This window comes from Venturia canescens, chromosome 10 (genome assembly GCF_019457755.1).
Source record: "Venturia canescens isolate UGA chromosome 10, ASM1945775v1, whole genome shotgun sequence".
Classification (NCBI taxonomy): Eukaryota; Metazoa; Arthropoda; class Insecta; order Hymenoptera; family Ichneumonidae; genus Venturia; species Venturia canescens.
In genome coordinates this window covers 6,648,201-6,672,641 of record NC_057430.1, presented here as the reverse complement: position 1 = coordinate 6,672,641, position 24,441 = coordinate 6,648,201, and the positions used below count along the sequence as shown (strand labels likewise).

Genomic DNA, 24,441 nt, shown 5'->3' with positions numbered 1-24,441 from the left:
AACCTGCCTCGTCAATGCAAACTATTAAATCGCAGATCTAGATATCGATAACTATGAGGAAATATATCGTAAACCATTGCACCGTTTACCTAAATATCGGGAAATATAAAATTGGCGAATATATATTGAAAAATACGAAGGCATCCACCTAGACATCGTAAACCCTATAGTCGCCAAACTAGACATCGTAAACTATAGAGCCGACGACCTAGATATCGAAAAGCTTAGAAAAACTCACCACACTATCGGAAACTATGGAGCCATTGACTTTCATATCGGGAACCATTGACAAATTCACCTTAACATCGGAAACTATGGAGCTATCGACCGGGATAGTGAAAACTATGAAGTCGTCAACCTAGTCCACGAAAACAATGGGAAAACATACCTGGACATTGAAAACTACGGAGCCGTTGATCTAGACCTCGAAAAGCATGAAGAAACATACCAAGGCGACGAAAGCCATGGAGAAATATACCTAGCCATCGAAAACCATGGAGCTGTCGATGTAGACATCGAAAACAATGGAACCGTCGACCTAGACCATGAAAACCATGGAGAACCATAACCAAACATCGAAAACTATGGAATTGTTGACCTAGCATCAAAAGCCATGACGGAATATACCTGGACCACGAAAACCATGAAGGAACATACGTAGACATTTAAAACTATGAAGAAATATACCTGGACATCCAAAACCATGGAGGAATATACCTAGACATTGAAAAATATATAGACACATACCTAGACATCGAAAAGTATGGAGTCATCGACCTAGATCACGGAAATGATGAAGAAATATACCTAGAAAACAAAAACTATGGAAACTCAGACCTAGCCATCGAAAACTGTGGAACCATCAATTTAGACCACGAAAACCATGGAGAAACATACCCAGACATCGAAAAACATGGAGGAATATACCTGAACCACGAAAACCATGATGAAACATGCCTAGACATTGAAAACCATGGAGGAATATACCTGGACGACGAAAAACATGGAGGAATATACCTGGACCACGAAAACCATGGAAGAATCTACGTAGACCACGAAAACCATAGAAAAACATATCCATACATCGAAAACCATGGAGGAATATACCTGGACCACGAAAACCACGTAGGAACATATCCAGACATCGAAAACCATGAAGGCATATACTTAGACATCAAAACCCATGGAAGAATTATCCTAGACCACGAAAACCATGAAGAAACATGCCTAGACATTGAAAACCATGGAGGAATATACCTAGACATCGAAACCCATGGAGGAATTATCCTCGACCACGAAAACCCGAGAGAAACATACCTGAACATCGAAAACTGTGGAGCCGTCGACCTCAACTGCGAAAACCATGAAGAAACATACCCAGACCACGAAAACCATGAAGAAACATATCCATACATTGAAAACCATGGAGAAATATACCTGGACCACGAAAACCATGTAGGAACATATCCAGACATCGAAAACCATGAAGGAATATACCTAGACATCAAAACCCATGGAGGAATTATCCTAGATCACGAAAACCATGGAGAAGCATACTTGGGCATCGAAAACTGTGGAGCCGTCGACCTCGACCCCGAAAACCATGATAAAACATGCCTAGACATTGAAAACCATGGAGGAATATACCTAGACATCAAAACCCATGGAGGAATTATCCTAGACCACGAAAACCCGAGAGAAACATACCTGAACATCGAAAACTGTGGAGCCGTCGACCTCGACTGCGAAAATCATGAAGAAACATACCCAGACCACGAAAACCATGGAGAAACAAATCCAGCCATCGAAAACCATGGAGGAATATACCTGAACCACGAAAACCATGATGAAACATGCCTAAACATTGAAAACCATGGAGGAATATACCTGGACGACGAAAAACATGGAGGAATATGCCTGGACCACGAAAACCATGTAGGAACATATCCAGACATCGAAAACCATGAAGGAATATACCTAGACATCAAAACCCATGGAGGAATTATCCTAGACCACGAAAACCATGAAGAAACATGCCTAGACATTGAAAACCATGGAGGAATTATCCGAGACCACGAAAACCATGGAGAAACATACCTGGACATCGAAACCTGTGGAGCCGTCAACCTCGATCGCGAAAACCACGGAGGAATATATCTGGACATAAAAAACTATGGGGTCGTCCACCTAGAAATCGAAATTGGCGATAGAATGTACCTAAACCTAGTCCTCCAAAACCCATGATCTATCGCCCTAGACATCCTCGAAAAATCCAGCGGCGTCGACCAGAATTTTATATTTTTTTATTTTTATTATTTATTATTTAATGTTATTCGTATTATTCAATTTTTTTGTTTTCTTATATTATTATCATTTTATATTATATATTGTATAATATAATATATATATTATATTATATATTAATTATAATAAAATATTTATTATAATAATATTTTGTTATTAATTAATATTAATAAATAAAATATATATTATATAATTATATACATATTTTATGCGCAAACCAGGAGCTGGTATTGCCCCCGCTGTGCGCCCATTCTCTGTCTCTCTCGCTCGGCGACGCAGAAGGAGAGGGGGTAGCCGCGTTCAGCGCAGTGCGTGACGTAGAGTGTGACAAAAGTAAGAAATCGTGCAAAGGACGTAAGTCCAAATGTAAACAAGCGTAACTTACGCCCCTCTGTCTCTAAGAAAATGAAAATCCCGAAATGATGGATTTTAAATCACTAACGTTACATATCTCAGGATCTACTGGACGGATTTACTTGCAACAAAGACCAATGGAAAGAGAAAAATCGAAAAAAAATCGTCACAAATTTTCAAGTTCTTTTATGAAATGGTTTATTTGTGAGAACCATTTGAAAATTCTGTGACGTCATAAAACCGGCATATTCGCGTATATAAGAGTAGCGGCAGGGCTCGCGCTGGCTTTTCTTTTGCGCTGCAGTTTTTCCTTTTAATACTTGGCGTCGAGCCGCTACCGCGTCTCTTGATATAATATATATTTTATTTATTAATATTAATTAATAATAAAATATTATTATAATTAATATATAATATAATATATATATTATATTATACAATATATAATATAAAATGATAATATTATAATAAAATAAAAAAATTGAATAATACGAATAACATTAAATAATAAATAATAAAAATAAAAAAATATAAAATTCTGGTCGACGCCGCTGGATTTTTCGAGGATGTCTAGGGCGATAGCTCATGGGTTTTGGAGGACTAGGTTTAGGTACATTCTATCGCGATTTTCGATTTCTAGGTGGACGACTCCATAGTTTTTTATGTCCAGATATATTCCTCCATGGCTTTCGTCGTCTAGGTATGTTTTTTCATGGTTACCGAGGTCTGGGTCGACGGCTCCTTAGTTGTCGATGTCCAGGTATGTTTCTTCATGGTTTTCATGGTTTCGGATAATTCCTCCATGGATTTCGATGTCTAGGTATATTCCTCCATGGTTTCTGATGTGCGAGTGTATTTCTCCATAGTTTTTCATGTCCACGTGTATTTCTCTATAGTTCTTGATGTCTAGGTATATTCCTCCATGGTTTTCGCGATCGAGGTTGACGGCTCCACAGGTTTCGATGTCCAGGTATGTTTCTCCATGGTTTTCGTGGTCTCGGATAATTCCTCTATGGGTTTCGATGTCTAGGTATATTCCTCTATGGTTTCTGATGTGCAGGTGTATTTCTCCATAGTTCTTGATGTCTAAGGTATATTCCTCCATGGTTTTCGTGGTCTAAGTATGTCTCTTGATGGTTTTCGCGGTCGAGGTCGACGGTTCCACAGTTTTCGATGTCTAGGTATGTTTCTCCATGATTTTCGTGGTCTAGGATAATTTCTCCATGGGTTTTGATGTCTAGGTATTTTCCTTCATGGTTTTCAATGTCTAGACGTTTTCCTTCATGGTTTTCGTGGTCCAGGTATATTCCGTCATGGCTTTTGATGCTAGGTCAACATTTCCATAGTTTTCGACGTTTGGTTATGGTTCTCCATGGTTTTCATGGTCTAGGTCGACGGTTCCATTGTTTTCGATGTCTACGTCGACAGCTCCATGGTTTTCGATGGCTAGGTATATTTCTCCATGGCTTTCGTCGTGCTGGTATGCTTCATTTTAATCTCATCATGATCATTATAAAATCTCATCGTGATATTAACCGCGATTGATTCATTTTTGTTTATCGATGCGCTAACAGTCATTTCGTTAAATTCATCAGAGTCTTTATAAATTGACTACGATAAACATGGCCACACCTGTAGAACTGGAATTGAACGAGGAGCGAAATATCTTCGCAAATTATCACCCATCAGTACGCGGTAAAATTGTCGGGTTGTCTTGCGCTGGAGCAGATGTTGACGAGATCAGGGCAGAAATCGGTTGCAATAAGAAGACAGTAAATCTTTGGATTGATAAATATGAGGTTGGCGGAACGGCTGCTCTAGCAGATCACAGAAAAAAAAATAAGCGACCGCGTAAAACGGCTCCCGAAGAGGACGAACTTTTAAGACAATACGTTGAAGAGAATCCTTTTACATCTATAAAAGATGCAATCGAAGAAACAGGGTTGAATATTTCTGTCAGTACCGGCCGACGTCGGTTAAAGGCAGCCGGCATAACAGCACATCGGCCACAGAAAAAAACTCCATTGACCGAAATGCATCGTCAGCAGCGCCTTCAGTTTGCGAGGGACTATTTGGAGTGGACTGCTGAAGATTGGGCGAAAATAATTTGGTCTGACGAAAAGGTTCATAAAGTTTTATTACGTTAACGTGATCTATCAGTTGTTCAGTCGGTAAAAATCCTACTGCCCGTTTTATTCCGAGTAGGTTGATATTTGAAAGAAAATATGAGTTACACGCTATTCTCATTTTATTAGAGAACAAAGTGTAACTTTTATTTTTCTCAAAAAATCAAGGATGCCCGAGTAAAACGTGTAACCATTTTGCAGCTATCTCTCTCGCACTCACGCAAGCACCACGCAAGTGATAGATCACCTTAAAAGTTTGAAAAATAACCATGTTTTTTGTATGTAATGAATATACAGAGCTGTATTGTTGAATATCCGCTTGTCAGTCATCAATTTTTTTTTTATGTAAATTTAATGTGCTCCTCTGTAATCGAGAAAAAAGAGAAAAAAGTTCTAAAGAAGTTTCGGAATTATTTCGTCAGATGTAAGTTTTTATACGACTTTCTATGAGAACGCGTGTAATGTAAAACTGTGTAATCTTTGATAGTCAATATTTCGAAAACGAAATGTTGAATGCTTGTCAAATTTTATAGCATATTTTCACAATAGAGCCACGAACGTGTCTATTGAATATCGAAAAAATCTGCAGAAAAACATTTTAGCAAGACTGCAACTTCAAATAAACTTATTTAAAAAACCACAGGTTTTTATGTCGTCTGACGATGGACAGCAACACGTATATCGGCCACGTGGACGACGTTTTTTGCTACAGCCACGATATACTGTTGAGGAACACCGGAGTGGCCGGATCACATGCGGGTTTTGGGGATGTATTTCCGCCGCTGGGGTAATGGATCTATGCGAGATACCTCCCCGCATGAATGCCATCGAATACGTTCGAATATTAGAGAATACCATGCTTCCATCGGCACGGGCTCTTTTCCCTGAAGCTGAATATCCTAATATTTGCTTCATGCAGGATAACAGCGCGGTTCACACTGCTAGAATAACTACAGAATGGTTCGCCGATCGTCCAATGATTCAACTGTTACCTTGGCCATCCAAGTCACCAGATCTAAACCCGATCGAAAATGTCTGGAGTAATTTTATTTTTCTTCCAAAATGTTACAGACCATCGATAGTCGCTGTCGCGACTTCTGATAAATGTCTGGAGATTAAAAAATCCATATTTTTACATAAACTTCATCAGTTCACATAAATACACAAAAAATAGTTTATAAATTAAAAACAAAAACATTAATTGACCAATATTTCGTTTTGAAATATTTCAAGATTTAAAAAAAAATTCTTATGAGAACCGATTTTCTTTTTTGGGAATTTTTACGCCATAAATTCGATCAAGACTAAGCAGTTATGCATCAAATAGGTGTCATGGTCAGGGATTGGCGTTCTGGACAAGATTCCAATCGTCAGCAGCTTGTTGCGCATATTCAGGAGGTATGGGAAGACTTGCGAAGACGACCCGAACTCATAAGAAATATATGCAATTCCATGCCACGGAGGCTGTAATGCGTTATAAAAAATGACGGATATTGGATCGATTATTGATCGTCATCATTAATTATCTCCGTTGATTTTTTATTGCGTCAATAAACTTTTATTGTATGTCAATAAAAAAAATGTAAAAATATAAGTCTCCCGTCCATTTCTTTTTTTTTATCTATGCGAGAGATTAATTGATTAACAGTTCTAGAAATTTATAAGGTTTGTATTAATACAGCTACAAGTAGTTATATAAATATATATATATATATATATATATATTGAGTTAAAAATTTAAAAACTAATTTTATTCTAATTTCGATATTTAATTTTGAAGCTTTTTCCAATAAAAAAATTCATTTACTCAGTTTGGACTAAGAGAATATAATATTTCCTCAGCTGAAATTCAGGTCTTGGCCAATTATGATATGTAGGAAAACTTCTGAAAATGGGTGTCACTCTGACGCAAGGGTGACATATATTGACATTCAGTTTTTTTGAATGTTTATTGCCGCTCATATTCGGAGGTTCATTTGGTGGCATCTAGGGATTTTACGGTTATAAAGAATCTTATTCTACAACCTGAAGCATAATGCTTTATATAGATATGAAAAAACACGGTAGAAATGTCAGTCCAGGCATTAATGAAGAGCAGTACAAAAATAGTGTCTTTCTACGGGCGTTTCGAAATCAGCAAGATATTTTTTCAATTTATACATCGAGTTCACGACCCGATTTTCTTTCTTGCAGTGAAGTCGTACGAGATCCAAGCAGTCTGATAGACAAGCGACTGAAAGGTCGTGTCTCAGAAAAAATGATAAAATAGAAATTACGCTTTCATCTATCGTTATCTGCGCTCCATCGTAAATCATTTCGTTACGGTCATCCGTCGATACACCATCTTCAGAATCCGACGCATCGTCACTACTGAAATCGAAATCGTGTAACGGAATGTTTCCGACGGAACTACCTTCTGAAGAATTATCGTCGTCCGTATCGTTTTCAGAATCGGTCGAAATAGCCGTCAAACATTCAGGATACGGGACGGGTGACTCTTGGAAGACAACGCTTTTCTTGGAAACAGTCACGTCTTCAGAAAATCCATTTACTGTTTCTTCTTCATTTTCACTTGATTCTGAAATATCCGTTTTCTCATTACTTTCGCTATCACTATTATTCTCATTTTCTTTCATTCTTTTCAACCACCGATATCGTGTAGCCCGAGATATTTTGTCGAAAAATGCTCTCCGTTTTGGCATGGTGCCAATTACTTTTTGAAATCGAAGACGGAAATGATTGCTTATATACCGAACTTTTATTTCGCACGAATGACATTTGTCTCGCCAAACAGATCAATTGAGCAGCTGTATGAAGTTATTCGTAAATAGAATGGCTTCTGCGTAAATGAGATCGCCTACAATGCGAACCTTCAAATCGCACGAATGAAATTTGTTTTGTGAAATGAGTCAATTGAGCAACTGTTTAACGTTATTCGAGAATGGTATGACAAGCGATTACGGCGTGTGCCATGGACCGATAGTCATTGACCATTTCACTTCACGCGGTCTTGTCGAAAAGTGACATGCGTGTCAAGAACGAAAAAAATGTTTTCGCTTGTCCAATGGAAATCTTGCAAAAAAAATACAATAAATGTCTTAAAAAGTTCGGATATTGAAGAACATTCCGACGGGACTTTAGTTGGAACGTGGGGTAACAAGAGATACCAAGTCAAGATCCTCCGAAAGAACGGTAAGAAAAATATTTTACTCTTTTCGATATAAATATTGAATCAAATATTTTCATAATTTTTCAGACGATAGGGCTTATTTAGAATCGCTCGATTTATTCGACGAATTGGGTCTCGTAACGCCGAAAAAAATGGGAGATTCCAGGCGAAGGCAGTTGGAAACAGAAAATCGTGTTCATGCAGCACAAAAACAAGCGGCGAGAGTCGAACAAGACAGCGGAATTGTGGAAAGCCTCGAAGGTCGAGGGAAAACCTATTCGGTGAATGACTTTTCGTGTCAAAATTGCAGGCAGTTCTCTGAAGGTGAGAAATAAAAGCGTAATTGAAAAATAAAGAAATGAGGATAAAAAACTACAGGTTCAGAAGTATAAGAGCGAGAGAGATAGAAAGCGGGAGAAAAAAAATGAGGAAGTAGAAAAGAAAAAATCCAGGAAAAAAAGCATGTTGAGCGAGAAAGAATGAACGATTGTGAGAGAGAAAGAGCGAGAGAATGGGATAAAAGACCAGAAAATGAAGTTAACCGGACGAAGGCGATAAAAGGGGGGGGGGGGGGGTGCAAATAAACGGGGTTAGAAAACCAGTATCAAAGAGCGATAGGAAGGCGGTTGAAAAAAGGGGGTTCTAAGGAAAAACAGGGCGGGAGATAGAACCGGGAGAACGAAAATATGAAAAAATAAAATGAGAAAGTAGAAAAGAACGATAGCGTGACGAACGAGAAGGAATAGGTGATTGCGAGTGAATGAAAGCGAGAGATGACGGAAAGGGAAATGAGGGACGAGAAAGCGAGGTTAAGTGGATGAACAGCGGAAGAGCAGGGGCAAGGAAACCGGGACAAGAGAACGATAGGTCGGAGGGTTGAAAAACGCGGAGTTTAGATGGGAAAAGGGTAAGGAAGAGAGAAATCGGAATAACGAAAACATTAAATAATAAAAATACAAAATGAGTAAGTATAAAAAGAGACAAGCTTGATGAATTGAGACGAATTAGCGATTGAGATAGAATGAAGGCATCAAAGGGGAGAGCATTGAAATGAAGGTGGTACGATAAGTCCCATTGGATTAATTTTACTTTTTGAGGCCCAGCGCAACACGTCATATCTGTGCTACAAGGCCTCATAGAAACTTTGAAAAAAAGCGAATTTGACGATGCTGGTGACGTTCTTCCGGATTCAAATAACAAAGATCATTCGGACATCAAGGTATTCATAAATAATTACACCTACACTCAATAACAAGTTAACTGTATCTTTGATCAGACCCATATGATGGTACGCATTTTGATTCGCAAAATACGAGTGTGAGGTCTATTTGGTTAGTCTAGCCTTGGAATTTCTGAAAAATGGCAACAAGCTACTAAAAATTTATGAACATTGCAGTTATTTTTCGCCATATACACCTATTGATATTGGTTTTGTCTGTACCCGAGTAAAAAAATTATGATGAGTTATATATAATAAAAACATGTGCGACGCAAAATGCGTTGCACATGTATCAAATGAGAATAACTTACTTATAAGTTGCTCATGCGTGAAACATGTGTAAGGCGTAGTAAGAGACTTATAAGTCGCTCATGAGTGACTTATAAATCATTGATGTGTGAGACAAGAACTACCCTCAAATGCATGTGACAGATTACGAAAAAGTCAAACATGAGCGTGGTGAGTACCTTATGAGTGACTCATCAAAAATATGATCTGTATTCAGGGCGTTCGTAGAGAATAAATACAAATAATTGTTTTTTTCCGTAGGCAGGTAAATAAAAAAAGGAAATAATGATGAACACTGTTCATTGTTATGAAATCAGATAACACTTTATTTCAGACTCCCAAAAAATGTATTCCTAAGCAGCATGAGTGATAAAAATTCACAATTTTTTAATCGATAAATAAACGGACAATGAATAAATAAATGAGATAATATGTGTAAATAGCTATTAGTTATGCCATTCAATAAATAAGAAAGTAATGATTTATTAACAAATTTGAAATCTTTTTATTTATAACTTTTATTTGAATTTTTTTTTGTTTTCACGAAGTTTGACTTAATATTGATTTTGTCAGTTTTTCGTTCGTTCTCGTGTCATATGATGTTCAGCTATTATCGCGTTCTTCAACTTCTCGTCTGCTCGTTGTCTCGTCCTCTGGTTTTTGCGTTCTCTCTTCTCTCCATCCCACATATATTTTCATCGGCTCGTTCTCTCGTACTCTCATTCCATGTCCTCTCGTTTCTCGTCCTCGTCTGGGTTCTCGTCTTCTCTCCCTCTCGTGTCCCCTCGCACTTCCGTTCGTTCCTTTTCGCCCGATCGTCCGGTTGTTCTCGTCCTCTCGTGTCATTGTCTCGACCCTCTTCTTCTCGTTCCTCATCCTCACGTCTTCTCGTACCTCGTCCTTTCAGCCTCTCCTTCCTCATCCTCTTCGTCCTCGTCCTCTCGACCTCTCCTTCCTTGCCCTCTCGGCCCTCGTCCTCCCGACCTGTCGTCTTTCCGTCCTCTCTCTCTCTCTCTCTCCTGTTCTCTGTACCCTTGTGCTTTCGTTATTTGGTCCCTTCGTCCTCCAGTTCGTTCGCTCTTGTCCGCTCGTCCTCGTTGTGTCAATTCTCGTCCTCTCTCCCTCTCGTTCCTCGTCCTCATCTTCTCGTTCCGCATCCTCACGTCTTCTCGTCCCTCGTCCTCTCGACCTCTTGTCTTTTCGTCCTCTCTCTCTCTCTCTCTCTCTACTCTACTATAGATGACCTTGCCTGCAATCTATCAACAACTGTGACTAAGACGTTAAGCGTTTGCGCCCCATTTCATAAATTTCGTATTACTAAAATTAATGGTCCATGGCTTACCGTTGCACTCAAGTCTAAAATCAGAAGGAAAAATGCACTGTACAAAAAAGCGATGCGATCGGGAAGTATGTTGAATCTATCGATTTTTCGAGACTTTAGGGATAAACTCACTCAGGAGCTAAGACTTGCTAAAAGTGATTATTATTACTCTAGATTAGCCGAGATTCGCGACAGTTCTCGTTTATGGAATGAGATGAAGGTTTTGGGTCTTGCTAAATCCATGACAGCTTCGTGCTTAAATTTCTTTACTGCGGATACTCTAAATTTATATTTTGCTTCGATTGTTTCCACGACCCCCGTATATGAATTTGACGAGTTCAATAGGTATATTCGGGGATCAAGAGACTCGGTAGAGTCTCGGGACAAGTACATTGACAGCCCTGTCGTCTGCTGGCCCGAGGCTCTTGCCGAGTATACTTTCTCTGAATAAAACGATTCGCCGTGGTGGGGGTAAAATTGGCAAGTGATTTTTTTGAATTACCGAAGTTATGAGTCATCTGAGGCTTTGAAAATTGAACTTTCAGCTAATTAAGAAATTCTCTTTCGATTGCACCCAAAATCAACACGATCGGTGGCGTAATTGCTGAAAAAAAACTTTGCACGGGCTCAAGATTATGCAAAAGTTACTGACACATCACGAGTTCGACGTATACGTATACGCGTTTTGACGTAGTTAGTGGTAGTAGAGTTGTTGCCTCTACGCATTCTGATTGGCTCAACGATGTCGGCTCCTCCAGCTGCTAGGCCGACCGCGGGTGAGGCTCAAGTGTTAGAAGGCCTAAAATAGCGAACAGGCATTCTGTATATCTATATATGCGTTATACAGAATGCCTGTTCGCCATTTTAGGCCTTCTAACTTTTGAGTCTTACCCCGACCGCGCTCAGACTCCGTAAATATTATATATATATATAAACCATGTGTCAGTTTTCGATCATCGTATAAACAAACGGAGTTTTGTCATTATGGAATGCGTGTGGAATATATAAAAAAAACTTTCGTCATCTAACCAAGTGCATAGTACTAAAACCTGTGGAATGCTAAACTAAACCGGTATAAAAGCAGTCGCGTAAATGTAGTCTGGTGTGTGAAAAAGAATAAAATAAAAAAATACACGGTGCATGTCGACGAAACTTTTTAAGATTTCATTAATTCGTTTGACTGAAAATAAGTTTATCATTTATATCATTTGTGAATATAGGTTATAAGATATCAATACATCGATACGCACATCCGAAACCACCCGAGACTTGTTTTCATACTGAACGTCATTTTGACAGGTGAGGTTATGATCCCCAAAGTGCTGTTGTGTGCGGACTCTAATTAATAAATGAAAATGGTTAGTGAAAATTGGTTAATGTATATTTTGTTAAAACTTGTGGTATACTAAACCGGTATAAAAGCGGCCGCGTAAATGTAGACTGTGATCTGTGTGTGCAAATAAAACATATAAAAAAATGCGCGATTCATATATATGTCAACGAAACTTTTCAAGATTTCATTATTTCGTTCGATTGGAAATAAGTGTCAACTGAGATAATCTTTCAATTAAACCAGAGTTCGCGGAATATTGTCCAGTGTAAATATATCATCAGTTGCGTGATTACATATCATGTGTAATAATGTAGGTCATATATACGAGTTCCCTTTGATAGCTGTGTGGTAACGAACCGGCCGGGGTTTGACGTTACGAAGTGTGGGACAAATGTAGCAAACGTTCGCATAGTTAGTGAATAATATAAATAAGGCAAATCAGTTTATCAAAATAGGTCTGGAAGTTGTAAGAAAAAATGTTCGTCAACCTATAACGTCAAATTTTCTTTTTGCGATCTGAAATATTATGGTTGATAATTAATAAAACAAGAACACACGGAACTGTTAGTATATATATAATGTAAGAAACTCCAATCGAATAAATGTTTTCTAATTTATTTCTTGTGTCATCGGTATTTTTGAATATTCCCACATTTTGCTTCCTATTGAGTTTGGCTCTGCTCTTTCCGATCCTTGTTTTGACTCCATCGGTTTGCAGCGGATCGATACATAGTATTAAATGGTTGCCTAATATGTGTCCTATAATTTTCTACTATTTCTTCATGCTGATTGTGGTAACATGATTCAAGTGGTTTCCGACTATGATCATCAATCGCACATTTTATATATCAGATTCTTAAAACAGTTTCTGGTGTTGATATAGGTGTTGTTATACTTTTTCCACCTGGTCTGTCGAGTAATAAATTTTGAAACTTCTTCCAAAAAGTCTTTGGATGCTTATTTTGCTGATGATATGAAAAGTCGTATCTTGGGAATGCTGTATGCAAACACAAATTTTGATAACAAAACTTATGGAATGACATGTATGTTGAGTATTTCCACTTTGCAAACTACAAATATGGAATTATTATAAATAAAATTCATTCGAATAAGTCTACTGTTGCTCAGTTTTGGATGCGATCAAATATAATGCCAACCAACATCCCCAGAAACTTACAGAATTGCTGAATGCAATGTGCGCTATGTCATTTTAATGTAATATCATGACTTTTGACAACTTTTCATTATAATGCTGTAAATTCGGATCATTGACATACTGCAAAAATCTGCAAACTATACAATTTAAATACTGTGCCATTCATTTTACATTTTGACTCTAACTGTAACATATATATGAAGTAAAAAATTGATTATAAAAGTCTTCAGTTGCTCATTTATGGATAGATTTGAAATTGCTGTGTTCGAAGCTCATCGCGCAGATACATTGACTCTGAAATTTCTGTGGATAAATATATATGCGACGGATCACCCCTTATCTTTGATTATGGTAATATGTAATGGAACTTGGTTCGGCAAGGTTTTAAGTCTTCCTTTTCAAATAGTATTGAAGTTTGTATGACTGATACACAGCGAATACTTCCAAACTTTGATATTTCTGTGTTGCAGCATGTGTGCCAATCATTCAAATCATTTACTCCAACCGTATCATGTAATCTAGAAAATTTATCACAAAAGTCTTCCGCTTTTCTAAATACTTCAATTTTCCTTTTTCTACTCCATTGTGAGTTTTCGAATTTCTAAATTAATTTCTGAATTGTCCTGAAATGGTTTTCCTCCAAAACCAATGCAGGTACCTTAAACGTCTTTGAATTCTGTTGCTCTGTTGAATTAAGTTCGCTTAGTTTTTTTTGCTGCTTTGAGTTCTGGCATAATAAATGTTAGAAGTTTTCAGGTACTTTTTTTCAGCAACTATCAAACTGTGGATAATTGGATCTCAGCAGCCACTTGCAAACTTTGGAAATATATTTCATTGGGGGCACGTTTTGGATGAAATGAAATCTCTAGATTCAGAATGCAAAAGCGACATTCAAAGTGGGCAAATCTGTTGGATTTTTCGTGTCTTGAATTTGATCTATCTTTCATTTGAATTTTGAAGAAAAGGGATAAATGAAATCTGTTCTATTAAGGAAATCTTTACGTCAGTTGTTTCTTGGTATGAAGACTTGGAAAAAAACGGCAAAGGCCAAGGACAGACCGGTGACGAAATATTTCCAGTACAATTTTGACGAAAAATAGATCTTATTTCGTGGAAACCAACGTTATAAGCCGAAATTTATTTCTCGGGCCTATCATCCCGGATTCCTCCATGCTGTTGAGTTCCTAATAGGCATAACATATTAGAGGATAAGGAAAAAAATCACCAAAGTTCAAGGGCAGTCTTGTGACGAAATATCTTCACTACAATTTTTACGAAAAATTGGTCTTTTATGGTGGAAACCAACTTAATAAGCCAAACATCATACCGAGGGAAAATAAGATTGGGAAAAGTACATTTATGGTCCCTTATTTGCTGATAATTTCATGAAAAAGATTATCCCATAAAAATTGTTCGTATGAGAATGGAATCTATAAAAATATACTAAGCAAATAATTCATAGAAATTTATACTAAAATCCTATAACCGTCATAACATAAATGAGGAATTTTTGAGAAAAAAGGCGTGATATCAAACCGTAAACTTCCCCTAGGGAAAAAAAGGTTGGGACAAGTACATTGATGGTCTCTTGTTTCTGGATGACATAGAAAAAAGACTCAGAACCAGGAAAAAAATTCTATAGAAATAATAAACGAAAAATTGAAAAGTTCAAAAAAATTCAACAAAAATAAAAAATAATCGAAAAAAATTCTGTAAAGAAAAATAAAAAATTTTCAAAAAATTCATAAATATTGGACAAATGGAAAAATGTACTATCCAAGTTACATGCAGTATAAAAATGTATGATATCAATTGGAGGCCAAGTTTTTATTGATAATTTGGAATATTTATCCAACAAATCGGAAACTTTAATTGAAATTTATGATAATTATTTTCAAGAAAAAAGTTAATGAAAAAAAGTCATAACGGAAGTTACGTGCAGTACTAAAATGTATTATATCAATTCGAGGTCAAGTATTTATCAGTTATTCGAAATATAATCTCCGGCGACAAATGAGCGTTGAGAATCCTTGTCGGGCTCACAACGTTTTATCAAAATTACTAAAAAATGAATGAAAATAAAATCATTAAAAATTCACATGAAAATCATTCGTTACTTCAATAAGGTACACACTTTAAAGAATCGATTCCCCTCCGACTTTCACGATCTCCTGGTATTATTCACAACATTCAACTTCGATTGGATCGGTACAAATTATGTTCAAATACGTCTTAAACGTACTTGCAACAAATTTGAATAGAACAAAATTTCGAATGAGCAAAACAAATTGCTCATTCGAAAACAAATCAAAAACGAAGTTAATGCATGTGTTAATATTAAGGAACAGTAATTCCCGAGAAAATAATTTTCCTTCGAATCACTCTTGTCAAAATGAAACGAAAATGAAAGATGAAGTTGATTAATCTATTTATATTGTATGGAGTCATAATTCACAACAAAATCATTTTTCTCCAAATTCCAGGAATCCACGTGTCGTACTCGACTAGTGATATTTATCAAAATGTGTACGTGACTATAGAAAAAAAACATTTCATGGCTGAGTAGGTTCGAAAATTTCTAGTAATGTGCCTGATTATTTCTCATTTTCATTGGTTCTTACCGAATGGTATGGTTCACTGAAGAAAATGAGAAGTGGATATTGCTATACGAACTTGCGAACAATCAAGTTCAAATTACTTGGAGATATTATTTTTATTTCTATCGATTTTATTATATTTGTCATTATAGAACAGTCCTGATTTGTTGTCGAATGAGCAATTTGAATAAAAAGTGATGGGCCGAAAAAGTACGTTTAAGACGTATTTGAACATAATTTGTACCGATCCAATCGAAGTTGAATGTTGTGAATAATACCAGGAGATCGTGAAAGTCGGAGGGGAATCGATTCTTTAAAGTGTGTACCTTATTGAAGTAACGAATGATTTTCATGTGAATTTTTAATGATTTTATTTTCATTCATTTTTTAGTAATTTTGATAAAACGTTGTGAGCCCGACAAGGATTCTCAACGCTCATTTGTCGCCGGAGATTATATTTCGAATAACTGATAAATACTTGACCTCGAATTGATATAATACATTTTAGTACTGCACGTAACTTCCGTTATGACTTTTTTTCATTAACTTTTTTCTTGAAAATAATTATCATAAATTTCAATTAAAGTTTCCGATTTGTTGGATAAATATTCCAAATTATCAATAAAAACTTGGCCTCCAATTGATATCATACATTTTTATACTGCATGTAACTTGGATAGTACATTTTTCCATTTGTCCAATATTTATGAATTTTTTGAAAATTTTTTATTTTTCTTTACAGAATTTTTTTCGATTATTTTTTATTTTTGTTGAATTTTTTTGAACTTTTCAATTTTTCGTTTATTATTTCTATAGAATTTTTTTCCTGGTTCTGAGTCTTTTTTCTATGTCATCCAGAAACAAGAGACCATCAATGTACTTGTCCCAACCTTTTTTTCCCTAGGGTATGAGCTTCTCGAAATAAATCACCCACGATTTGATTTTTCACCGGTAACACCGGAGGTTATTCTCTCGATTACAAATGCATCACTATCCCCTTCACATTCCATAGGTCCAGACGGTATCTCTTCCTTCGCCATACTATCTGCTTTGCCTGTTCTCCTACCGCACCTTGTTATGCTTTTTAATGCCTCATTTGACCTTGCTTACTTTCCTAGTATATGGAAAAAAGCCTTTTTACGGCCATTACTAAAAACTAACCCTCCTGTTTCACCATCTGACTGCCGCCCGATATCTAATCTTTGTGAGTTAGCGAAATTATAAGAACGCATCGTCCATAGACAAATCACAGATTTTTTGACCGCTCATGACCTCCTCGATCCACGTCAATCTGGGTTCCGAAGAGCCTATAGCACCCAGTCGGCACTTATTCGAATTTGCCAGGATAGTCGTCAGGCGGTTGACGAACGAAAAATTACTATTCTCGTCCTTTTTGATTTTAGCAAGGCCTTTGATTTGGTTTCTTACCCACTACTTCTTCATGAGCTTAAACAGTTTGGTTTCTGCGACAGAGTTCTAAGATGGTTTCACTCATATCTCACTAACAGATCGCAAGCGGTAATTGACAGTTCAGGAAATTGTTCTAACTGGCTTTATACATCTACCGGAGTACCTCAAGGCTCCTTCCTTGGTCCCCTCCTTTTTTCATTATTCATCAACGATGTGAGCAAAAATTTACTACATTCCGAGCATATGATTTTTGCTGATGATTTGCAAATCTATCTCAGTTGCCCTCCTGCGGAATTAAACCAATCACTATTGAAAATTAGACGCGATGCTGAAATTGTTGCTGAGTTTGCGATGAATAATAAGCTTAAACTAAATCTTTCTAAATCTAAAGTACTAATTCTTGGCAGTGCAACTTTTATAAACAGGATTAATACTGTTCAATTACCACAAATTATCGTGAATAATGAAGTTCTTCCCTTCGTAAGTGAAGCCCGCAACCTCGGAATTATCATGTCAGCTAATTTATCTTGGCATAAGCATATTCTTTTGATTTCCAAACGAGTTCATTTTACCCTTTTTAAACTTAAATACCATCGAGGTGCTCTGACGAAGAAACTTGAAACGTTACTTATATCGACATTGATTTTTCCCTTAATCGATTATTGTTGTCTGGCCTTTATTGATTTAACTAATGAACAAACTACGATGCTGCAGCGTCTAATAAACTGCGCCATTCGATTTATTTTCAATTTGCGCCGGGATGTGCATATTTCACCGTATAGAAGGGAACTAGGATGGCTCGATGTTAAGTCACGACGCCAGTATTTCCTGGGAATTGCAGCCTTTAATATTATAAACGGTACATCACCATCTTATTTGCGTGAGCTCTTTACTTTTGCACCGCGTCCTTTGCATCCGTCTCGCCTTGTATCCCCAAATACATTTCATATCCCTTATCATAGGACGGAAACTCTTCGAAATTCCTTCGTTTTTACCACCATGTATTTTTGGCACTCGTTACCAGCCGATATTAAGTCTCAAGCAACCATTAGTATATTCAAAAAGCAGTTATATAAGCATTTATTCGATTCTGAGGTACATTAACTTGATCTCCTGTTTGAACTCGTTAGATTCTACTCTATTTTTAGTAGTTTGTTTGAGCCAAAATTGTTTCATTTTAAGTTACTACTTAGTCATCGATAGTTTAATTTGCGTTACTTTATATAAAGCCTCTGAGCTACGAGTTGCTACATCATTATTATACTACATTATGCTATCTTGGTAAATCTATGCTGCGTGCATTATAGTTTATTTTCTTTATATCTTCTAATCTTCTGCAGCAGCTTACCACCACCACATTCTTGGTACTGTAATTCAATTCAATTTAAGGAAGTTCATCTGGTAATCAAATTAACGAAGAGATTTTGATAAAAAAATTCGAGTACATTAATAAATAATAAAAAAATGTCCTGTCAAAATTTTAAGGCCCGAGGATACTTTGTTCGTGAGAAAAAAATTAAAACAGATTCTCCAAATTAACACGGTCTCTTACGGGTTTCAGTGGTTTTCCCGGCTTTATATATAAAATTTGCAGGCATTGACAAACAGTTCTTGCAGAAACTTCTATAATTGATAGAAAAATATCTGAAGAATATGTTTAAAGCTTCATAAAATCTATTCAATACTTATAAAGTTCGCAATTAATGATTTTTTCTCGAAAAATTGTGATTATTAGGAGGTTAACCCATACATTACTTTCATGACGGCAACGTCGCAACCGCGCGCTTTTTGAAACCGGAGACTACGTATTCCGATTCACGCAACTCACACTAGGGACTTCCAATAAAATATTGGTGTAATTTATAAATCGGGTTGAAGAAAGTTGTAGCCCAGTTATAACACATATAATATCATTATATATGTAAATGAGTGATATGAAATAATAACACATATATATTTAAAAGTGAATAATAACTCATTTATTTTTGAAATTACATTCAACTGTAACATATTATTCAAATTACAGAAAATAGCGACTAGAATCTTTAATCTAGAAACATTATACGTTAAGATTCAATCGAATGATCGGTAATGAAATTCCGGTTTCAACGACTTGGGTATTTTGAAACTTATTGACAAGATCCATGATCATGAAATATTTTTTTGCAAATAATCGCAGATCTTTTTTGACACACATCGGGATTTAGTAACTTTAACATTTCCATTTTCATCTTCTCCAAAAAGATTCATCAAGCCCATTAATTTATTTTCTTTGTAAGTATCTATTATAAGATCGTAACTTATACCGGCAGCAACAATTTTTTTTCGGACAGCAAGTGAAGTACAAATTTTTAATTGATCCAACTTTTTTAAAGCTTTTGGTAACGCCTCGTCGAATTTTTGTTTCATGATTGCTTCGTCCCATGTCAACGTATTTTCGAAAAATGTTTCCTTGGGAATGCCAAGTTTGATAACAACTTGCTCAAGAATCAAAACGTCATCAGCAGCATTATGAGCATTGGAGGTACATATTTGTAGTGTATCTGCTAATTTTTCCAATTTGTTTTCTCCTTTTCCGGTCAACTTTGTGATTTTTTTAATAATTGGCAATGAATCTGAAAACCCAAAAATGACTGCTTCGAACTGCTGAGTGAGAAAAGTTTTTTGAATTGCCGCTAAAAGTCTTGGGCGATCGAACGTGCAGTTATGTGCAACTAAAATGCATTTTCTTTGCAATGCTCCCAGGAAATTATAAAATTGTAATAATGCATCGAGAAGAGTTACCGATGTGACTACTTTCCTATGACATTCTAGTTGCCCTGCGACTACCCGTAAACCAGTTACACTGCTTGCTTTCTCATCAATTTTTTGGGTTGGATTTATGTAAATAGAAAAACGTGAGCTCTCGTGTTTAGCAGCTATTTGCAAAATATCTGCTGTTTTAGAAAAACCTCCAGTTTCTAAATCGAAAAATACCAATGCTCGTGATAGAGAGTTGTTTGGAATGTCAAATATAGGAGGCATATCGGTATTTAATATGTTACGTCCTGAAGGGACGAACGTAATTGGGAAATTTACTTAGTTTTCGCTGCCACCAACCTACACAGAGTGTAGGATTTTTGAAATGTGAAATATTTAGTAGATCTTTTGTTTGGTCTAAACGAAATTAAAATAATTGGATAATTATGGGAATAACCGAAATATTGAAGTGATTAAGTAATCGAAATAATTTAAGAGATAACGAAAGGGTGCCTATATGGTCCCGTACGGGCCCCGAAGCAGGAGATTGGGTCGCTCAAATAATTATTAACCGGGAAATCAGATTTATTGACATGGAAGTAGAAGGTTTGACGAGAACAGAAATAGTTGTGAAAAGTATGCGAAAAGGAAAGATACAAAAGGTTTACATCACACGAACGGGAACAATTCTCCCATTCCGCTCCGCACACAATAACCGCGCCTTCGTTTGACGCGCGGTTCACACACACGCACAGAATTAACTTGGTTTTACGAAGAATAACAAATTGAGAAATAAACTTAACAAAAGGGTGCACGCAAAAGTCTGCAAGACTCGGCAAAAGAACGTCCGTGAGGCAAGGGGCAGTGTGTTGCTCACTTCGCGTTTGTTATCGAAGGTTAGGCTTACGTCTCTATGCAGTTTCACCGATCTTTCAGGATTTACTAAACCGCCGCGAGTTGCTAACCTACGGAGTTATCCCGAGGGACGACCGAGTGTCGGTTAAGAATCAAACGGAACTGATGTACAAAAATCCTCGCCACGGCGACGAGAGCTCGAAAGCGATCGTCGTGACGGGGTTTTCAGCATCTCAGCACTTTAGTCGTTCCCATGGATAGGTCCCTCGAACTCGCGATCAGGCGATGCTGATCGGGCGGATTCCGAGGGCTTCCGGCCAGCGGCGACACGAGGCAACGCACATAGGTCGCACTCAAGGACGCTCCGTTGTCAAGTCGCGCAATTGTCGGAGAAGGCCGTCGTCACGAACCGCGTATATTGAAATCACACGCGGGACGTGACAAATAATCCCATGTCGGATTGGTACATTTGAGAACCTTCCGAACGTTCCTTTTTGTGTCGCAACTCTGTTTTTTTTGCTTTCAGATATAAACGTCTTTTTTTAAACTCTTGAGTACTTGACCTTAAATATCTCTTATTTGCGTTCGAATCAACCGCTTCACTATACTTCTCCGTATATTTTGTAGGCGACAAAGATAATTTTTTTGATAATTGTGTCAAGTATTTTTCTCCCATATTTTTTTTACTAATAGCGCATGCTAGTCGAGCATCACCCGAAGATGTTGTACCATAAAGGCGAGATTTTGGTGCTTTACTAGCAATTGTTGAGTTCAGGCTTTCGTTAACATTACTCGACACTCCTGCTGCAAATCTGTCCGTTTTTGAAGCTAGTACATCAAATATACATCGTAATGCATCGAATAATTGTTCGCTCTGAAAACCATGTCCTATTGCGGAATGTGCATACGATTCCGGGTCGTCACTATAGCGACACCATGTCCCACAATTTTTATGATCGTTAAAACAATGGTATGGAATATTTTTTATTGCTATAGCCATTCTTACAGCATCATCTGTGTTCTGAGCTACACAATAATTGAAGCAACGTTGAAGATATTTGATCGCGACTGATGTGAGCTCTTTGTGATTTTTTTTAATTTTATAGAGTTCATTGACGACGCCTTTACTGGTATTATTTTTATCGGAGTGTTTTATAACTTCATGCTGACTAGCCGCACGTACTGATGCAATAGCGCTACTATCATTGTCACCAATCATGATGCCTAATTCAACACGACATGCTTTAAAAATTGAATTTTCCGTTGATAAATGTACTGCAGCCTTAGATTCTATTGCCTTTGCAGAGCCCTCAAAATTTAATCTACAATCATGATCGGAAGAGTCGTGTCCTCGATCGCACTTTCGGCATTTTCTATTTTCAGAAGTGTACGATAGTACTTTCTTAGTAAATAATCCAATGAGAGCAGCGGATCCTGTGAGACTATCGTAATTACGTCCAGTGCCCCTTGTTGTCCATCCCATGTCGAACGAAGCTGCAATACGCACTATATCTTCGTCTTGGATGTTATTGACAATAATCGGATTTATTTCTGATAAAGTGGGAAATAGGAAATGGATGTTGAGGTGGACAGGCCTGCAAGGAAATCCTTACCAATTAGAGTTTTCTTCATTTTTATTAATACTAATATATAATTTATTTACTTTGATTGAATAACCTAATTCCTCACTCGCAATTATCGTGTGGAAATGAGAAGATATAAATATATGAAAAAATTTCACTGTCATCTATAATTAATAAATTCTATACGAGAATTCATTGAACAATCAAAACAATTATAAAATTGATTAAAAAATGCTTATGTATAATTAAACAATTTGTTGAACATGCTTTATGAATATTTATGACAATTGATGTAATCAAGGTTCAAATTTTCATTACAGTTTTGTTTTTATCATCAAAAGATTGATTTAAAAATTCAAACAGTCTATTCTTTCATTTGGGGGCAATGCATGAATAGAATTTTAATGCACATGTACATGCTATCATATTAAGATGCTAATTGAAACTTTTAAATTGCTTTTATAAGACTGTGCAATGCTAAAAATTTTCGAATATCATAAAATCGTGAATACTGGTATTTTTTGAAATATATTTTCTAGGCTCTTTGAAATATTTCAAGCACGGTTGAATGAAAAACTTACAACAAATTTTTTAGCTTGTCGATGTTTTGAATGGACAGTTCTCGCTCCATGAAAGTCGCTGCGATGCAGCTGTCTCGAGCAATTTCTTCTACCGCAGTGCCTACCTCTATTTCATGCGTTTTATAGCTATTTAAATGAAAGGGAGGAATATTTAACGAAGCCAATATCTTATTTATATGCGTGCTGCCCATGCCGTCATTCAAAGCTCCTAGAAAAAAAACACAATTATAATATCGTAATCGTCAAAAATTAATATCATAAAATTAATAATTTTTTAGTTAAAAATATTAACTTACCCATTGCTGCTCTGGTATTGACATCATAGTGGTTGCTCGATTTTCCTTGCACGTTTTTCTTTTCTACTTGGTGTTGTTTGTCTGTAGTAAATCTGATTTTTCCTTGACAAACGTGACATTGGACTTTGAATATGGAAGCTAATCCAATTCGTGTTTCATCAACAATGTTGCTCAAAGAGACCATCGTATAATATTTTTGACACTTACAGAATAAATCATTCGATATAGTTTGTAAATGCATAATACGTCGGCCTTCGAGTTTTGCTATTCCACATGCGCTCTCTTTGGGGTTAGCTTTTTCGTTTTTGCATCTGTAAACACACCTCAAATTTTTCCCCACTTCCACTTGTCGGATTCTTGAAGTGTATACATTTTCGGTGACACGTTTGCCTTTCCAGAAAAACTTTTTTTTTTTAGACGTTTCTGCCATGTTTTAATTATGTCAAACGTTTGAGCTGATTATTACATGAACGCGCGTGAAAAATTTTGTCAATAACAGCTATATAGACAGTACGGTTCCGAGGTTGCGGCATTGCCAAACTTACTGAACCGACTACGCTAGTCGCAATCATTTTTCTTTTGACTAACTCGGTACCAGATGAACTTCCTTAATTTCATTTTATTTTATTCTACTTTATATTATGCTGCTTACGACATGCAGCATTCTATTACTGCGTTTTCTTCTATTATATTTGCATTATTTTGTATTATTTTGTTATTTTGTATTATTTTATTTGTCATACTGATTGCACCATGTGCCCCAAAGCATAGCTAGGGCATAAATAAAATACAATCAATCAATCAATCAATCTCTCTCTCCTGTTCTCTGTACCCTTGTGCTTTCGTTATTTGGTCCCTTCGTCCTCCCGTTCGTTCGTTCTTGTCCGCTCGTCCTCGTTGTGTCTATTCTCGTCCTCTCTCCCTTTCGTTCCTCGTCCTCTCGACCACTCCTTCCTTGCCCTCTTGGCCCTCGTCCTCCCGCCCTGTCGTCTTTCCGTACTCTCCCTCTCCTGTCCTCTGTACCCTTGTGCTCTCGTTATCCGATCCCTTCGTCCTCCCGTTCGTTCGCTCTCATCCGCTCGTCCTCGTTGTCTCGGTTCTCGTCTTCTC

The 24,441-nt window shown here is 36.8% G+C and overlaps 2 protein-coding genes across 2 annotated transcripts; both read right to left on the bottom strand.

The window, feature by feature from the left end:
* Positions 1 to 10,338: 10,338 nt before the first annotated feature.
* On the bottom strand, positions 10,339 to 10,617 carry LOC122416755 (octapeptide-repeat protein T2-like). The gene has a single exon (XM_043429799.1). The coding sequence runs from the start codon at positions 10,615 to 10,617 to the stop codon at positions 10,339 to 10,341; it is 279 nt and encodes a 92-aa protein (XP_043285734.1).
* A 6,468-nt stretch (positions 10,618 to 17,085) lies between these two features.
* Positions 17,086 to 23,515, bottom strand: LOC122416754 (uncharacterized). The gene is made up of 5 exons (XM_043429798.1): positions 23,332 to 23,515; positions 23,036 to 23,243; positions 22,327 to 22,466; positions 21,559 to 22,095; positions 17,086 to 17,276 (listed from the first exon to the last, which is right to left on the bottom strand). The coding sequence occupies exons 1-5, from the start codon at positions 23,513 to 23,515 to the stop codon at positions 17,086 to 17,088; spliced, it is 1,260 nt and encodes a 419-aa protein (XP_043285733.1).
* Positions 23,516 to 24,441: the final 926 nt, after the last annotated feature.